This window comes from Equus quagga, chromosome 8 (genome assembly GCF_021613505.1).
Source record: "Equus quagga isolate Etosha38 chromosome 8, UCLA_HA_Equagga_1.0, whole genome shotgun sequence".
Lineage (NCBI taxonomy): Eukaryota > Metazoa > Chordata > Mammalia > Perissodactyla > Equidae > Equus > Equus quagga.
In genome coordinates, this window is record NC_060274.1 from 35,871,708 (window position 1) to 35,891,344 (window position 19,637).

The 19,637-nt window shown below is 40.1% G+C and overlaps 1 protein-coding gene across 1 annotated transcript in view; it reads right to left on the minus strand.

Annotated features, from left to right (window-relative positions):
• The window catches only part of VPS41 (VPS41 subunit of HOPS complex), a 177,852-nt gene that overhangs the window by 66,797 nt on the left and 91,418 nt on the right, over positions 1-19,637 (minus strand). The window contains exons 8-9 of the mRNA XM_046669630.1: positions 5,379-5,498; positions 4,091-4,237 (exon numbers count right to left, since the gene is read on the minus strand). Coding sequence (XP_046525586.1) covers positions 4,091-4,237; positions 5,379-5,498 — 267 coding nt within the window. The remainder of the gene's footprint in view (positions 1-4,090; positions 4,238-5,378; positions 5,499-19,637) is intronic.

Genomic DNA, 19,637 nt, shown 5'->3' on the forward strand with positions numbered 1-19,637 from the left:
ATAACTTGATATATTATTAAATATTCTTCCACAACAAGAATCCTTAATGTCTCCATAGTATTTCATCACAAGTGCACTATAATGTATTTAATCAATCCCCTTTTAGACGTTAGTTATTTGCTCTATCTCTAATGCAAGCAATGGTGTAATTAACACACTTGTCTATAAAACCTTCGGACTTTTGTTTCCTTAGGATAAATTGCTAGATATAAAATTGATAGACCAACGGGTATGTGAATTTTCACAAGGTTTTTTTTGTTTGTTTAATACACACATCCAAACTGCTGTCCAGCAATGCAGTGAATACACGAAAGTACTCGCTTTCTCTAACACAGGACTTGAACCCGTGGCTTTGGAGGTATAAGCATTTATTTACTTAGAAGTGATCGGCTACTTCCTCCCTTGACTGCTTTTTGTCACTTGTCTCCTGTCCACATCAGACAACGTCTCCGATTTTCCCCAGTATCCTTCTCTTTTCATTAGAGTTTTGATTTCATATGTTATCCTCTTCTGCCCACACTTTCTAGGGCAACTACTAAACTGTCTAACAAGCACGCTCCACAAAGCCAAATGGATGACTGTGTTAATGTGCTGACAAAAGTACATGAGTACTTTTCTGTTTCAAGCGGTCTGAAGTATAAGAATACAAAGTACGAATATATATATAATACTAACTAGCACTTCTGAGCAACTACTGGACACCAGTCCTGAGTTAGGGGCTTTGTAAAACAGACACATCTCTTTTCTTAGGAAGATTATGGTGCAGTGGGGAGATACAATGAAGTAAAGGCATTTTACTCAAGTGTGCTGGGGAAGTACAGAAGTATAGAGCAGGAGCACCCAGTGGCAGGGGAGGAAGGCTTCCTGGAAGAAGTGAACTCATGCCAAGACCAGACTGCGACTCTTGGGCCATGCTACGACCTCTCTGAAGACAAGGACACATGGCACCAGTGGCAGCTGGGCCGTGGCTCCATCTCCCGCTCCTCAGTTCCGTGGTCTGAGCTCTGATCCCAGCACCTGTCTCATAGATGGGGAGCAGCAGGTGACAGCTAAGTGCTGCCCAGAGCTCACGTGCAGTGGAAGAGCAGAGCAATGATTTCAAGAGCCCTTTACAACCGCAGGTAGGTGCTTGCCCTTGAACACTAACTGCTTCATCTAACTGTCTCCTCCACTTCTCCACTTATGTGTCTAATAGGCATCTTGAGTGGATATGCACAAAAACAACTTCTTTTTTCCTCTACACATGCTCATCAGCAGTCTTTCCCATTTCAGTAAAAGGTAGCTTTGTTTTCTAGTTCCTCAAGTAAAAAAAGTCACTATTGACTTCTCTCTTTTTCTCACGTCCCACACTCAACCATCAACAAATACTACAGGGTCGACCCTCAAAATATATCCAGAATCCAGTCATTCCTCATCAGCTCCACTAGGCTGATCCAAGACACCACTCTTTTTCACTGAGGTTACTGCAGCAGCCTCCCATCCAATCTCTTCTCTTTCCTACCCCTTTGCTCCACACAGTGACTGGTGATCCTTTTAAAATCCAAGTTAGACCATTAAACTAACTCCACTGCTCAACACCCTCTGCTGGCTTCCTATCTCACTGAAACTAAAGATTTCACAAAGGCCTTTGAGCCCCTACGTGATCTGCTCCACCACAACACACCCATAGACATATCTCCTCTCTCCCCTCTGTCGCTGTCCTGCACATTGCCCCATCCTCTCTGCCAAGAATGACTTTTGTTATGCTTCTCAAAAACAGACCAATCACACTCTGGCTTCAAGCATTTTGTACCAGCTGCTCCCTTGCTGACACCTCCGCCCCCACAGCTGCACAGCGTCCTCCCTCCATATCTCTGCCCAGATGACATGTTAGTCAAGAGAGAGGCCTTCCCTGGACCACTCTGTATTAAATGGCATCCACTCCCAACCCCTTGCCCCATTATCCTGTTTAATCTTCCTCCTTGGTATTTGCCACCCTCAACATAGTATATTTACTTGCTAGTTTGTTTTGTCTATCTTCACTCACTAGAGTGTAAATTTCCCCAGCACCTTTGTGTCTAGGCATGCATGTGCAACACTAGAACATTGCCTGGCACGTCACAGGAGCTCAGTAAGTATCTGTCAGCCAAATGAATGAAGGAATGAAATAGTTAGCTCTAATTGCACATAACTTGTGGTTGTTTCTCCCCAACAGGAGTGTTCTCTCTCTGAGAAGAAAAATTATGTCCTATCTTCTCTTCCTTCAATACAACACAGTAAGATTTTGAACTGAGAAGAAGTCCTCAACATATTACTAATTGAGTCTGAAGAAGAGGAATCTCCAATTAAATGAAACATTTGACAGGACAGATGTTTTGAGTTGGAGCGTAATTTGGGCACTGTGAAAGTGTCCTAGTTTCCTGTGCCTGTTGTAACGGATTACCACAGCACCTTCCTCTCTTGTGGGACCACTCCCTCTTAATAAGGACACATGGGATGACACTTAGGGCCTACCCAGGTAATGCAGGATAAACTCTCCATCTCAAGATCCTTAATTAATTACTTCTTTTGCCATATAGAGAAACATTTACAAGTTGCGGGAATTAGGATCTGCTATCTTTGGGGGCCATTGTTCTGCCTAACAGAGAAAGCATTTCTGGTAGGCAATCAATGAACTTCTTACGTGTCTCTCTAGGCTAGTTTTCCTTGTGTTTCACCAAAAGAAAAGAAAATCACAACTTTAAAACAAAGAAAAAAGCCACCTGGTCCCTTTAAGGAATTTGTTAAATATGCAGAATATAAGTTAATCATATGAGTAACCACACACACGGGATAAGAAGACTGAGGGATCACTTTTTTCCTCCTAGACTACTGGGCACAGCCTCCTCCTCTGACCCTAAATGTGAATCAGGCTGTGTTCATTTAACACACGAAAACAATTACTCCATGTTCAACTAGAATGAAAGAAAAGAGAACCTAAATATATCAAAGTAAGGGCCAGAAGGACCTTATGTTCTTCTGGTACATCCAATGATTGTTTTGGTAATAGCAATCATTACATTAATAATTTTTATGCGTTCTTTTCCAGAGAAGAGCAAATTTTAAATAGCCATGTCTCTTTCATGACTCCTTAAGAATTTTACGGCATAACGATGACACTTGATATTTATCAGGCACTTACAATATGTCAGATTCTATGCTAAGCTCTTCATATGCGTTATCTCATTTAATGCTCCCCCAAATTTAGGACGTGAGAATGAGTAGCACTCCAACTCTGCAGATGAGGAGAGTAAGGCTTAGAGAGGGTCACACAGGAAATAAATGTAGATGCTGGAATTTGACCTCAAGTCTGTCTGACTCTCAACTCTGAGCTCCTCCATTAGACTATTGCTGGGATTTTCTACCATTTCTCATACCAGTTCTACCTCAGCTAATTTTCAGTTTATTTTGTTTAGATTAAGCTACATATTTTTAAAGGGACACAAACAACTTTTGGTTCTGAAGTATCCAGTACAAGACAAGCACTGGTATGCATGAAATAAATGGGAACAAGCTTTGGGCCTCCTTTTGTGGAATAACTAAATTTCATTTACCCAGGCAAGGAAAGGGCAGATAATTATACACCACAAAATAGACCCAAATCTTAATGACAATTAATCTGGGCCTCCACTCAAACTATTACCAAGCAAGCAGGATGGTTTAGTTTTAACCTTTTTCCACCATCAACTCTAATGAAGAAGCTATGGGTCAAAGCTAAGGGAAATGGAAAGAATAAAGAAAGGAAAGCCTGACAAACCAACAAGGCTGACCACATGTTCTATAAACAGCTACAGCCAACTGGGTTATGAGAAATTTAAAAGGATCAAGAAAGGCAGGACCATTCTGAACAGAGAGAGGTGTACAACTTGTTTTGCATGGCATGGAAAAGACAGACCATATCTTAAAACTCATGCATATGAAAGAATTTGAGCATTAAATGATCATCATGGGACAGTAATATTCAGGTGAAAATATTTTGTTTCCAAGAAGCCATTCAAGAACTCATATTCTTTGGATCATCCTCAGTGGATCTATAACAACAGAGACTTATCATAAAGACAAGGAAAACCACCTTGACAGATGTCCCCCAGCCAATAATCAGTGTCACGTTGTCCTTCCAACACAGGCTGCAGGGGTACATATCTGGCCGAAGACTGATATCGTCCCGGGGCACATTGGTGATTCTCTGCTTTGAGGTGATGTCAAAAATCTTCACACCCTGGAAAATAAAATACCATTAAGTATCTTTTACTCAGGAGGAGGAAGGTAAAGGAAAACTTATTAACAGCCACTGCTACACACCACCGATAGCCAGCACTGCAAAATACTGACAGTGTTTACTGAGCCCTGCTGGGAGCCATGCAAAGGAAAATGATCCTACTCCATACAAACCCTGTGAGAAGCCAAAATAAAAGAAACCTCTCTCCTTCTTTATGGATGAAAGAGGTTTTATCAGTGGATGGCATCAGTGACTCAAATACAATGCAAATGTGAACTGTACAGATAGCAACAACTGCGTTTCAAAAATGACGGACAAATAACATTTCTAATTGTACTGCTCCACTACAAAAATGGAGTTTGTTTTTTAGAAATGTTTTGAATCTGAAAAACCAGTATGTAAAGAAAGCTATTTCTGACATTTTAAAGTACTCAAATGGAAACATCACGGAAGCAGTAACTGAAAATCAACCACGAGGCCACAGGTCTGTTTACCTTCACTGTGACCCGGAAGAGGTAAGAAAGTCCTCAATAGTGAGGTAGATTCTGGGAGATTTCTACCACCACTTAAAACTGAATAGAGCTAATTTACTAAATTACACCCTGAAATTCCAAAAGATATGCCAGATGTTGTAAAGATAATTTTTAAACTTTCTACTGGCCCTAACTCATACTGAGTAAACTTTAAGTAAGTGCAGCACCAAAAATTACGATCTACTTTTTATAAGGCAGGCCTATTTTCTGCTTGTAATTATACTGGGAGCCAAAAAGAAATCAGCAATATCCTGCACTTGTTTCATATCAACTGTTACTTGCCCTTGGCTAATAGGCAAATGGTATTTTCAAGATCACATTCCCAATGCAGCCCTTCAATTATTAAGATGCCTTTTCATTTTCTTGGCTATTCTCCAAGCCTCGGGTTTCTTACTCTAAAATAGAGTCCAGAAGATGTTGGGAATTACTCTATTATGAAAGCTAAAAGCAATCTAATTCTTTAACCTTCCAGGTCTGCTATCAATTGCCATTTGGATCTTTTAGAAATGACCACCACAGCATGTGGCATCTTTTCCCTTTGGTCCAGCCCCTTGTTCCAGCCACTCTTCCTCTGAAGAAGCCTTAGGACGATGGAGCCGTGCTTTTACCATGTTATTGGCCCAAGCAATCAGGTGGCCTCTCCACTTCACACTCCTTATGTTCCCTTCCCCTTCGTGCAGAACTGAAGACTTCCACCTGCTCATCCAAGATCGTTCAAACAGCAGCAACTAGGGACAAAATTCATGGAGACAGAACTTTAGAAACTGAGAAGCATATATTAGGTTGCCTACTTATGATTCTTGACCGTCCACTGACCAAAAAACAAACAAGTTATTCTCAACATTTTTCCTGTTGATTTACAGTAGTATATGATCTGCATTTTGGATGAATTTCCACTACATCTTATCCTGCCCAGGACACTGTTTAAAATGTATCTGAGTGCTAAAGTTACTACAAAGCCAAGCCACAAGATGGCACCAAAATACCAAAATTCATGGAGAATAACGCACATTAGTCAGTCAAAAGATTTGTATCACAGGAAGTTCTTCAAACGATTACTCAGGAATTAATTTATTTTGTAGATTGGGAAATTAAAACCTCATCATTTTTTTTCCTGAAAGTAAGATATTAGTCACAGAGCAAACTTTAATAGTTAGAATAGTCTGTTTTTCTTTAACCCAAGAAAACTAATTTGACAATGACATTCGAGGAGCAATTCATGTCATAAAATAAGAGAAGCTTGCTTTAGGATTCAACTTCTTTAAAAAGTTCATAGTAGCAAGGGTCTTTATTTTAAAGGGAAGAATCTAGAATTAAAAAAATCAGCTGGATAGATTTTATTGCCAAATATAACTGGTCAAAATCCTAAGACTGGTGAAGAGGTAGTTCTAGTAATTCATGCATTATTAAAGATATAATAAAGTATTTTTTCTTGATTTATCCAATTTAAATCCTTTAAGAAAAGACATACAATACAACTTAACACATACAATGTACAATTCATATAATATATAACTTCAGGCATGTAATCCTGAAATACGTTTACCTTTAAAAGTAAATGCTAATGACAGATGTCATAATAGAATTCTTAAAATTCCTATTGTTAGAGTCAATTTCAGTTTACCTTAGTATATTTTGTGTCCCTTCCCACCCCAAAAGAGGGGGGAAAATAGGTAACAAGAGAAAGAATAAATTCACATTTTACTTATAATTTTTATATATCTTTCTCAATAGTTAGGCTCCTGTAAGTCAGAAAAGGCAAAGAAAATCCCGCCAAACCCTAAAATTAAATAAGTGTCCATCTTCACAAATGAGCAGAGCAGGGTCCCTTTAAAATGTCATAAATGTCTGAAGTTGCCTATTATCCATGCAAAAGAAAGGCGGCCTCACACGGTCCACCGTGCAGGCAGGAGGCAGGGCTTTCACTGAACACGTGCAGTCCCGTCTTCCCCTTAGATACAGGACATCCTCCACACTCTCAAAGACCTTCTAACCCATCTCGTCCTCTCCCAGCCCAGGTCCCAGGTAAGCAATCACCACTGCCATGCCTTCCAGCTCCCAGTTAGAGACCCTTACGTACGGCCTGTCTGATTCAGCCTCTCCCTAGGCCATCAGCAGAGAACAGAGGCAAGGAGGTCACTGAATGTGTTTAGTATTTTGTGACAGGATAGGTTTGAAACTTGGGAAAGGAGGAGAAAGCCTGAGAATACAGCTCCTGCTACACACTGCACTAAAGAAAGGTAGCTAAAAAAATTATATTAAATACAAGGAATTGATAAGACCAAAATGTCCATCCTCCGTCTGTGGCCCGGGTCAGGTGGAGGTGACCGTAAGGAGTGGGCTGGGCCCGGGGAGTGCTCCATTCCCACCTGCTGGAAGCTCAGGTGGCTGGATGGCCAGGAGCTAAGCGTAGTGGAGCGAGGCATCAAATTCCTCCCCCCACCAATTCCCACCCAGAAATGACCAACACAGTATTAAAAGGGGAACAATCTGAACCTGTGTTAGAAAAATTATATATGTCCCAAATTTAAATTAAAAATTCTGTAAAATATGATAGAAATAAGACTCTGGTGAAGGCTATGATTCAACTCATTACAAGAAAAAGCCTGTCTGGGAAGCAGCTGGTTGGGGAGACCCCATAATGTCAAACACCCGCCTTGCTCAGTGCAATGGGAGCTGGAGAAGAAGGGGTGACAGGGGAAATTTCATGCAGGGGCACCCAGGCTTCGGTCAGCACTGGTAGCTGACACCTGAACAGCCACTCTTGCCAATGCTGGTGACACAGCTCGGAAGGAAAGCAGGTGTGCTGGCAAAAGGAGGGCATCTACCAAGGGCAGCTGTGCCAGTTATGTGAGGGGGCAGTACCGTCCAAACTTCAAACTGCCTTAGTAAATGCAGAAGGCAGGCTTTAAAAAAAAAACACAGTTCTTCCTTGCCACGCCAATGATGACATTCTTTGGTAGCCATTTTCCCAACAGACATCGGTGTTCCAATTCAGGCAAAAACGAAACATAAAACTCCCGTCCCCAACATTGTCCAGAATAAAAGATCTGGACAAGTTCTCACAAAATCTGTGACAAATTCACAGCAACTTCAACTCTGAATACTGAGACTTCTCCCAGTTAATATGCACTAATAAGAAAAAACACTAGCACTATGGACAAATTCAGTATTTGAAACCAATAAGACTTGTCCAGGGAATAAGAGAAATTCCCCACTCCTGACTCCACAGGAATGAGACACTCCCCCAAACAGAGAAGAACTTTAAAAAAAATCCTTCATAAAGAAGATGTGGTATATATATATATATATATATATACACACACACACACACACACACACACACACATACAGTGGAATCTACTCAGCCATTAAAAAAAGATGAAATCTTGCCATTTGTGACAATACAGATAGAACTTGAGGGTACTACGCTAAGCGAAATAAGTCAGATGGAGAAAGTCAAACACTGTATGATTTCACTCATATGTGGAAGATAAAACAACAACAACTAAACAGCCAGATACAGAGAATAGACTAGTGGTTACCACAGGGGAAGGGGGTAGAGGATAGGGTGAAAGGGGCAAAGGGGCACATGTGTACGGTGAGAGATGGCGACTAGACTTTGGATGGTGAACATGACACAGTCTACACAGAAGTCAAAATATGATGATGTACACCCGAAATTTATATAATGGTATAAACCAATGCAACCTCAATAAAACAAGATTAAAACTAAAAAAAATAATTAAAAAAAAATCCTTATTCTCAAGTGACAACAAAACTAAGAAATTAGTAACAAAGGATAAGAAAAACACAAGATACTGAAACAAAAAAATAAACACTCTCCATCCTTGGGTAAAAGAGGAAATCAGTCTGCAACCAGAGCATGTTGAAAATGAGACACGGAGGGGATGCAATCACAGTTGTAAACAAGGGAGGGTCACAGCTCTAGAAACTCATAATGAACAAAAACAGATGTGCGTGGACCCGCCACACGACAAAAATACTTTACTGAGGGACGAACTGAATAAATGGAAAGGGACATTATGTTCCTGGCTAATAAGACTCAAAATTCTCGCTGAAGAGCTTAAGTTTCATTAAGTTAACCAATGATTTTAATGCGAGCCCAAAGAAAATCCCAAAGGAATTATTTCTAGAACTTCCAAAATGCTACAAATTCACTGGAAACAATGTGAGAATAACAGGAATTTTTCTTTTTAATTGAGCAATTTTTTTGAGGAGGGGATGTGGATTTTCCCTGCCAGACAGTAAAGCATTTTATAAAATTAATACTCAAAACAGTATAGCAATGGTCTTAGAATTGACAGATGAAGGAAAAAGAAAAGAAAGAACTGACAAAGATGAATCAAAATGATAAGGTCAGATGCTGGAGAGAGAGAGAGAGAGAGAGAGAGAGAGAGTGTGTGTGTGTGTGTGTGCGCACGCCCAGAAAACAAGGCGCACTCAAACTGCTGAGCAGTGGTCTCACCATCTTTCTGGAGGGTTCTTTAGCATTATTGACTCAAAGATTTAAAAATGACCCCAGAGAGTCCACACCTAGAAATGTATGCTAAGAAATGACGATCAGACAAGCGAGTAAAGATGTACGTAAAGTTATTTATAACAGCCAGAAATGAACTATTAACTGGAGAATGATTCAGTAAAATGTGGTAGAGCTACACCACTCAAGACTATGCGTGCATTTTTAAATGATTTTATATATGTACATTCACTAACATAAAAAGATGTTTGCGGCATATTAAATAAAAAAGCAGATTGCAACACATTATTGAATAAAATAACCTTTAAATAAAAGATGAATGTGTATCCACATATAAAAATCTGAAAGATATGTTACAAAGTAATCATACTTAATTCCAGAAATGGGTGACAGAAGATTTATAGTAATTATTTCTACTTTACAATTATTCTGCATGGAATATGTGAATTATTTTCATAACGTTAATACATATTGGGATGAAAATCCATTCTTATTTTTACGATCAGGATAATTTAGAGGAATAGTTGGAATGAAACGATAAAACAATATAAAAAATTCACTGAAACAGAAAAAGAAGAAATGTTTGATGCATACTGAAAATGTATTAGAATTAACTCACATGGACTGCACATACTTTTTAAATAAAACATTAAGTTCTTTAGAAAATTTTTAATAAAGTCTTGTTGCATTTCCAACTGACTTCCAAACTCACTGCCATGATCCTTTCTGTTGTGGGCAGTGTGCTTTCAGATCTCACTGCCACGATCCTTTCTGCTGTGGGCAGTGTGCTTTCAGGTACAGGAGGGAGCTGCGACCACCGGACCCTGGTCTCCCTTTGTCTCCTGCTCTAGCTCCGAAGAAAATACTTCCAGCAGAGGGCAGGGAAAAAAGCAAGGAGAGAATTCTGACTTCAGTCCGTCTCGTGGTTGAGTCCGAGTTTCCGGAGTTCTATTACAATAAACCTTGTGTGCTCTGCTCTGACATGAAATCAAAGGAGCTAAACAGCTTCTCCTTTAATAATATTTTTATAGTACAGACAGGCACATGCCATTCTGTGCCACTGATGGGTGCTCGAAAATGGGGCGGGGGGCTAACATACCAACTTCTGTAATGAAACAAATTTTAACTAATTTACATTATAATTTTAGACATGACTCATGTTGTTTTCTGATTTTTTCAAATAGCAGTAGTTCCAGTCACTTTATATTTTGTGGATGAAAAGTAAGAAATGATCTGTAGATAAACAGCCTTCAATATATTAGGGAAGACTGTCATTTAGGGGAATTCTTTCATAAGTCAAATAATTTCCCCCTAAATTCTTGGTTCTGTACGCATTGTAGGGTCATGCTGGATCTATCCCGGGATACTGAGTACCACATGACATCTGCTCCCTGAGATGCAGGTGTTTACTTTTCAACTCCCCCACAGACGGCAAATGCACTGAGGAAAGGACCATCTTCTACTTTGCCAGACACACAGGCATGATAAATATTAGATAATGAACAGGCTTTCCTAGGTCTACTACTCTTATTCTTCACCACTCGCACACACAACGTGTTTACGACAAGAAGAGCCATGGAATTCCCCCAAACCCTCCAGTCACTCAGCCCATCTGTAGTTAGTAACGTCCCTAAACTACTAGGGAAAGATTGGAATCTGCCCTAATCTCAAAAATCTAAAGGAAAGAACCCTGTGATGATTCATACAATTAATACATCCCTGCTTTGAGAAAGGGCTCATTTATCTCATTGACGCTGACCCCCGTCCCACTCCTGACATGCCAGCGTGTCTCCCTTTGCTCAACGCCGGAGGATACCCTTGCGCACAACTTGTGGAAAATTTGACTGCTACTCTTGAGGTTAGTCTTCCCCTGTTCAGTTTAACTAATTGCAGTTCTTTTATTTCCAAGATGCAAACTGGCCTCCCACTTGGCCTGAGCTGTGGTCACTGCAAACGTGTCTGCATGCCTGCAGGAGGCCCCCTGGACTGTGCAGAGCCCGCTTCCCCCGGTGGTCTCACACCTGGCCCGCTCCTCTCCTCTACTTCACCTGCCTGGCCCCTTGAAGCACTTTTTTCTCCCCTCCCTCTCTACTCCACTTTCTTCTTTACTCACGAGTCCTACTTTCCAATCCATAAACAGTATAAAACCTTAAATGTCAGCTAGGAATTATGGAATCATTCCCATTACTGTCCTTTGAAACTCTCCAAACCCAACTACGCTGTACATGCAGGATTAGACTGAGAACATGCTGTGGGACACGGAGTTTCATCCAGGAGGGAGAAAGACCAGACGGTCCACTCTCCATGTGCTTTTTTAATCCTAATCTATGGGAATTTCAAGCAGAAACACATGGTCTGGCAGGAATGCCAGGGAAAGTGCTGCTTCAGTGATTTAAGAAGAGAGAAGCTGCTTTTCTTACAAACATTCTACACTAATTTAACTACCGCAAAACTATCTGCCTGTATTTCACTGACATTTAATAAAATCCATTTCTTTCTTCTAGGCATAAAACTGCCTAGAGACCTACGGAGCACGAATGTTCTGCAAGGCATTTTAGAGGGTGAGCCATTGAGTGAACTATCCTTAAAAGCAGCTGCTTAATTTATTTGGTTCATCTTCCACATCCTGTAATATTGAATTGTCATTATCACAATACTCAGAGCAATTTAAGCTCAATGGGAGCTAAGTACATAGAGAGGAAAAACTGTTTCCAAGAGGTCTATTTTTTGTTGGAGAAAGTATTTTAGGGCTTTATTTCCCATAAATCCACATTCTGGCAGTCAGCACTCTCAGTACTTATATTTCAATGGGAGTCCTCACATCCTCAGCAATATACTTTATTCTCCTATGTTTTGTGCTGATAAATCTATCTAGCACTTTCCTACACTACAGAGTGGTAAGGATGCACATCCCAGAATCTCCCTCACGTGTGGCAGGATTCCCATCAGGCTGTAATAAAGCCGCCGATTCCAGAAGCATAACCCCAATCATTACCCATCACCCCTCTCCGCTGATGGCGGAAAGGGAGTCTGATTGGCTCCTTTTTAATCATCTCGTGATCTGGCAAGTATATAAATCACCTGACGCCTTCAGGCTTCCTAAACACCAGCAACGCCATCTGCTATGAGCAAAGAGGGAAGACTGGGCTGGTATGTAAGTCTCTGGGCAAACGGCGCTGCTGTCTCCGTCAAAATAGACAAAGGGCATAATGATTGGGAAAAGTCATCACAGAAGGATTTAAAAACCCAAGATTAGAAAAGATTAGGAATGAATTTAAAAAGTCAAGAAAAAATGAGAAAACAGTGAGCGCAGAGAAGCCCTGGGATGGTGGCTGCCGACGGCAGACGGAAGTCTTAAGTCTTGATGGAGGCAGGAGCGACCAAGAAGAACCCAGTGGAGCAGACAGTGTCTCTGTCTTGCTTCCTGCTTTGGCTTAGCACCAAAGTTTAAAACACACAGCGTTTCCAAACGCCAACAGTTTTACTATCTCCATCACGAGAGAACACAAACCATGTAGGAAGATAAGGGGAATTTCCCCAATACATTATTCCTTTAAGTTCAGTGGTTACTCTCTGGACAAGCAAGTTATCATCCTTCAATCTCCTTTCTCTGAAGCTAACTTAACATGTTTAAAAGCAGTTAAATACAGGCCAAATACTCTCCCATAGCAAGTCTCTGTACACAGTAGAATTTCCAGAGCCCACCTGACAGGCCACTTGCCTTCCAGCAGTATTTGAGTAAACACAACTCCAGTGCAACACAGATTTTGGACAAGCCCTTGAAGTTAACTAATTCTCTGAAAACTATGTAGACAGAACAAAAAACGTATCAACATAAGGTAACAGTCAATTTAGTGACCAAGAACTACAAGTTACGGGTTCAAAAGAAGCTAAACTCTAGAGGTGCCACTTAGGAGCCGTTTCCTTTATATTAAAAAACCAGCGACGATGACAGACAGATCCAATCTATGTATCTAGCTACCCTCCTCTATGGGTTGAGCAATCGGCTGCAGCCAGCATGTGATACAGGCTCCTATTGAAACCAGCAATCTGCAAGTTTTGCATAAGCAAACCCACAGTTGCAAATGTGGTTTCCGAAATGATTGGGGCAATTTTTTAAAAAGTAATTTTACCACTGGAAAAAAAATCTTTCCTTATGGATCCCACAGACATAACAGAGCTGGTTGTTCATGCCAAACACCTTGCGTCTGTTTTTCAGTTTGCAGCCGTCTGAGGATACATCTCCCAGGGCTGGGTTCAAGGTCAGACCTCTTCAGCGGCATGGTGGAGAAAACACAAGTGTCAGCCACTGGGTGATTAAACTTGAATCAGTGTCCTGTGCGATGGACAAATATCTCTAATTTCAACCACACATGATCTCAGTCAACGATGACTGGAGGGAGATCTCTGCACAGTGAGGATACGAAGAAGAAACACAAAACTGCTAAGTCTTGAATAACATAAAAAGCCACCTGAACACAGGTTTATATATCTGAAAAAGCACTTCACTCGATTCAAAGTAAAGCAAAGGGGGAAAAAATAAAGATCAAGATACTATCTGCAGAAGAAACCAAGTCAAAGGAACCTGCCTTTAGCGGGGCATGTTGGCCAGTCCTTAAGAACTTCCAGAGAAGGGGGAGCACTGATGGTTTGGGGGCAGAACCACATCCACGTGATGGCATATATTCACCCTCTTTTTACACACTTCAGTGTCTACTCTAAAGTCTTATTATGACTCCTATATAATGCCTCCCTGGGAACAAGAATAATTATCCCAGATTTAGCCAAAATTGGAGAAAAGGCTGCAGGCTATTCAGGAAGCAGCAATAATTTGCGCTCAAACTGACAATAAATATCAAACGGACAGTCCTCATTGTCCTGCCTTCTCTAGTAATATTAAAAGCTGCCCCGAGCAAAGAATACAATCAGACAAATCACAAAGGAAGATCTATAAGTGGCTGGTAAATAAAAGTGTTCAAAATCACTAATAATTCAAAGAAGTTACAAAACAGAACAATGCAATATCTTTCTCTGTATATCAAATTGGCAAAGAGGATAGAGTGAAACAGGTACTCGCACACACAGCTTGTGTAAATTGGTACATTTTCTGGAATGCAACTTTACTTGGCAGTATGTATCAAAAGCCTAAAAAATAATCACAATTGTTGACTCACTAACTCCAACCTCAGGAATCAGTGCAACGAAAATATTCAGAAGCACAAAGTTCATGCCCAAAGATTTCTGCTTCATTACATCATGATTTATGACAACCCAAAACTGGATACAATCTAATGGTCTAATAAATATGAGAAGGGTTAAGCAAATGAAATAGATGGAATGAATTCCATCTATTCATAGGATGGGATATTATGTAACCATTAAAGAATATTTGAGCTAAGATTAGACTTCAATAATGTAGGGAATTTTGTATGATTTACAATGGCAAGTTAAAAAGTGATCCAAAATAGCTGAGATTACTTTATACATTCTTTTATTATTGCTTTTCATTACTATAAAAGTAATGAATGTTTACTACGAAAAAAAAGAAAGCAGAAAACAAAAGCCAATGAAGGCCCGAGAGAACACTCAAAATCCTGCCCAGACATAGTGAATAATATGTAAATATTTCAACATTGTTAATAATTTGGTGTATAGCCTTCCATGAATATTGCTGCATACATATATTATTACATATCTACAAAAAAATGCAATCAAACCATACGTACATTTTCGTAAAGTACCTCAAAAGAAGCAATCTTAGCCAATGTTGGGCATTTCATTTGTTCCAACTGAGAGAGAAAAGGTGACATCCAAGAGCTGACCTGGCACTCACAGCTGGGCCCTGGTGTTCTATGGGTGAATATATGCAATTTCACAGACACCAACATCAGACAAGGCCTCGTGCCCATGAAGAATCAGAACAAAAATAAGCCCACTCCATAATCAGGTCTGAACACAGATAAAATATGAACATTTTCCAAACCACATGAGTGACCAAAGCACCTCCGTGTGCAGGCTACAAGGAGAGACCTCCACTGCTTTACCAATGTTATCTTTAGCCTTGATTTAGTCTTTCCTCCTCTTAGATAAGATTTATTAAGATACCGAATAGTAGGATTACTCTTGCTTCCTGACAGCATCCAATCTAGAGCAAAGCCCTGCTTCCTTAAACCCACCCCAAATCACCTCTCACCAGCCCCAAACCTCTAGCACCTTCATTCCAATGCCCTCTTCCTGACACCCGATGGGTGTGTTCCTGGTGAGCTCTATCTGGAGAGCGCTGACCCAGCTAAAGGACTATCATTAGACATTTAGTTTGTTCCAATTTTCAATGCCACAAACATTGAAGAAGAATATTGGCTGAAATTGAATTAGAAAAGTAAAAGGAAACAAACAAACAAACAATAGGGTGGGAAAGTCCAAAATGCTTAAAGACAAAGGATTTCAAAATTACCCCATGGTGATACAATATGTACACATATGCATACACATATACACATTTTTCCCTCTCAAAATACCTGGAATACTCATTTTCCTCCTAAATCACTATTCTGATTAATGGTCTTATTGACCAACTGCATTCCACCAACAGCATTTTACCTATCTGCTTTTAGAAATGTACTGCCATTCCTGAAATCCAGATACAGCACCTAACATTGACCCTGCCACAAAGTTGTGTTCAAGAAGCAGATTCAAGCCAACTAATCCTGTGAAATGACTGGGATTCAGTTTGTACTGGTGTTGTCAACTTACAATGGCTGCATGACCCCTTGCTTTATATAGCCTTATCTTTAACAAAGAAGAAAAGGAAAAACCCTTCCAAAGTTAATGACAGCATTTAATATAGCCTTACTTTAAAAAAAAAAAAAGAGAGAGAGAGAGAGAGAACCTACCAATGTCAACGGCAGTCAACTGGTATTTAACCCCATAAGAAAACATGGTGAGCATTCTGAACTAGGCAATGATTCCTGTACAGTCATTAACCATTCAAAATACTTAAGAACAATCACAGTGCTCTTAACATGCAAAGGAAGGTATTTTCAGCAAGGAGCAAAGATGGTTTGATTGCTCAAAGAAGAAAGATGGTGGGCTTAACATCGGAATTCAGGGGGAAACTGCAATCCATATGGAAACATTACATATGGAAAAGTTAGCTGAACTCATTAAAGAAAAAAGGCTTCTATTCTCAACAGGATTTTGATGAATATGAAACAACGGGGATCACTGAAGAAAATGAAGTTGCCATGGATCCATCCCAAGGACTTTGGGAGTCCTATGTATTGACATTAAAAACATTATTAGGGGCTGGCCTGGTGGTACAGTGGTTAAGTTTGCACGTTCTGCTTCAGCGGCCTGGGGTTCGCGGGTTCAGATCCCAGGTGCGGACATGGCACCACTTGCCAAGCCATGCTGTGGTAGGAGTCCCACACATAAAGTAGAGGAAGATGGGCACGGATGTCAGCTCAGGGCCAGCCTTCCTCAGCAAAAAGAGGAGAAGTGGCAGCAGACGATAGCTCAGGACTAATCTTTCTCAAAAAAAACCCCCCAAAACCAAAACATTATTAATATTTGAGACAGATGAATCTAATTTTGAAAGCTATAAAGAATGCCTTTTTTGTTTGTTTTTTTGGTGAGGAAGATTCACCTTGAGCTAACACCTGTTGCCAAATTTCCCCCTTTTTCTTTTCGACGAAGATTAGCCCTGAGCTAACATCTGTGTCAATATTCCTCCATTTTTTGTATGTGGGATGCCTCCACAGCATGGCTGACAAGTGGAGTAGGTCCGTGCCTGGGATCTGAACCTGTGAACTCACGCCACCAAAGTGAAGTATGAAAAGCACCTATTTTTGAGCCTAAAAATGATTTCTATTTTAAGCACTGGATTTCTATTTTTAGCGTCAGCCACTTCAGCACATACAGAAAAGCCTACCAAAATATACTTTGACAATATAGCTGTTTTACATACCTAAAAAATGTTCGTGAACGTTACATTTGTGTTTTCCTTTCTATTGGTTTTTAATCAATTTTTGTCTGTTTACAGCATGAAGTGAATTGCTAGGAATGAAACCACAGTTTATAACACAGTACCTGGAAGAAATGAAGATATTTATTTACAGTGGTTCAACACGCAACCACTAGGACATAAACGTGGCAGTTGCCTGTGGAGGAACGTGTGAGAAAGTCTGCACGTAGCAGGCTGCCCAAGATCAAGCGTCTGACCACTCACAGAAATACCATCCCAGAGACCCACTGGAGAGCAGACCGAGCAGGATAAGTGATGTCAAATCCCTTTTGACCCAAGAACCCCAGCTCCAATCTGACCAGATGAGCAGACACAGAAGGAAGCATGTCTGTATTCCATGTTTAGCGGTCACGGTGGCTCACTGCGCTGTGTGGAATCTAAGAAGATTTGCATTCTTGCAAAAAACTGATCCACTGAATCCTCTACCAAAATGGATTCAAGATGCAATCTGCTGTTTGCAAGGCCCTGTTGGAAACTTACAGAAGCTAGCTGATGCCACCACCTCCGTCCTTCAGGTAAATTTACCACAAGCCTTCAGCCCTGAACAGTGAAGCGCTTTGCCTCATTTCATTCATGCAGGTCCTTTCCTCGTTTGCTGGCTGACATTTTCCAGCTTACAAAGCAACCTGTCCCTATGGCCAGGTCCCCCTCCTCCTATCCCACCACAACGCCAAACAGCTGACTGTCTCATTTCTAAAAATGAACTCCGCTGCAAGCAGCAACGGGAAATTTAATAATTTGTCAAAGGAGTGGAAGCAGTTATTACGAAGTGTATTTCAGAGTTCAAAGGTAAAGGTCATAGGAAGCTAAAGTTTATCTGCTGACAGAGAAAGCTGAGCAATTAAAAGAAAAATCCAGACAAGATCTGCTTGGCAGACTCATCTCTAAAATAGAAACCTCATTGCTATGCTCATGTATTAGAATTCTTGCCACATAAGGAGGTTACACTTAAAAAAGAAAATCCATCAGTTCACACGTTTGAAAGCGCTCTCCAATGGCACTTTTAAGAGAGATGCTTTTTCTTTTCTTTTCTTTTTTTCCAACATGGAAACAAAACAGAATTTAGAATAAGCTTTTTATGCCCATGTGCCAAGCAGTGGAGTCCATAAATCCAGCTATGGCATGCAACTACTAAGAAGTTACCTTGAAAACTTAAAATAAAATAAAAATTTATGCCAGGCAGAACTATAGCCTCCTCTTCCCAGTCCCTGGTGGATAGGGGACTCTCTCTAAAGGCCTAAGAAGCTGGAACCTTAAAAAGGAAATACCAACAAATGTGTCAAGCTACAGTTGCAGGTTTTTTCTGCTACAGTGCTGTTTTGCAGAGCTATTCTGAAATGTATGTTCTAATGACTTTAAAAATGTTTTTACATGAATCAAATTTTTTAATGAAAGCCAAACAACTAAAATATTAAATTAGATTTTCTTATGAAACGACATGACGAAGGTCTCATTGCAGGACTTCTGTTTTCCTAGTTCACTTCTCTAGTCTCTGCCCCTTTCACCACTGCTTACAGAAGTTGGCATAAAATGCCAAGATTCATTTAGCTGTCAGTCTAGGGAAGATCAGTGTCCTTAAGGGTTAAGAATGCCTTTATTCCACATTACACCTTCATCTGGAAAGTCTTTGCTCAAATGTTTTTTGAAGATTAAATTATTTCTTAAGGCAAAAGGCCATGACCTCTCAGTTATATGGTATTTGTCTTTACTCTCTTTCCCCCCATGTGCTCTGCCACCTGCTCTAAACAGAGGTCTTGACATCTACAATATACGATTATTGCCAGGTTATCACCATTTGCTAACTGTTGGACTCATCAAACTTGTTCCGCTTAGTTTATGATGCTAGTTGAACACTGCAGTTGGGATGATCAGAGTTGCGATGGGGCCAATGTAGCCTCTGTTTTTCTCATTTTTCAAAGGTACGAAATGCCATGGCTTGGTTATAAAAGCACCCCTAAAATTTGCTGACATTTTCAAAATGAAAATACTCTCTTCACAATAGTATCCCTTTCTTAATGTCACCTTCTAAAAGCCTTTTTCCTAGTTTTTAAAATCAAAGATATATTCCTTAATGAAATTAGAAATGTTTCCTGAAATATCTTCAACTAAATAAATCTATTTTAAAAGAAACAAAATACCCTAATGCTAAAACCATGCAGCATAAGTGATCTTTAAAAGCGCAAACCAAGCAATAAAATAAAAAATAAACAAGTGGAATGACATCAAACTAAAAAGCTTCTGTGCAGCAAAAGAAATGATCAACAAAGTAAAAAGGCAACCTACAGAATGGGAAAAAATATTTTCAAACCATATATCTGATAAGGGGTTAAGATCCAAAATATA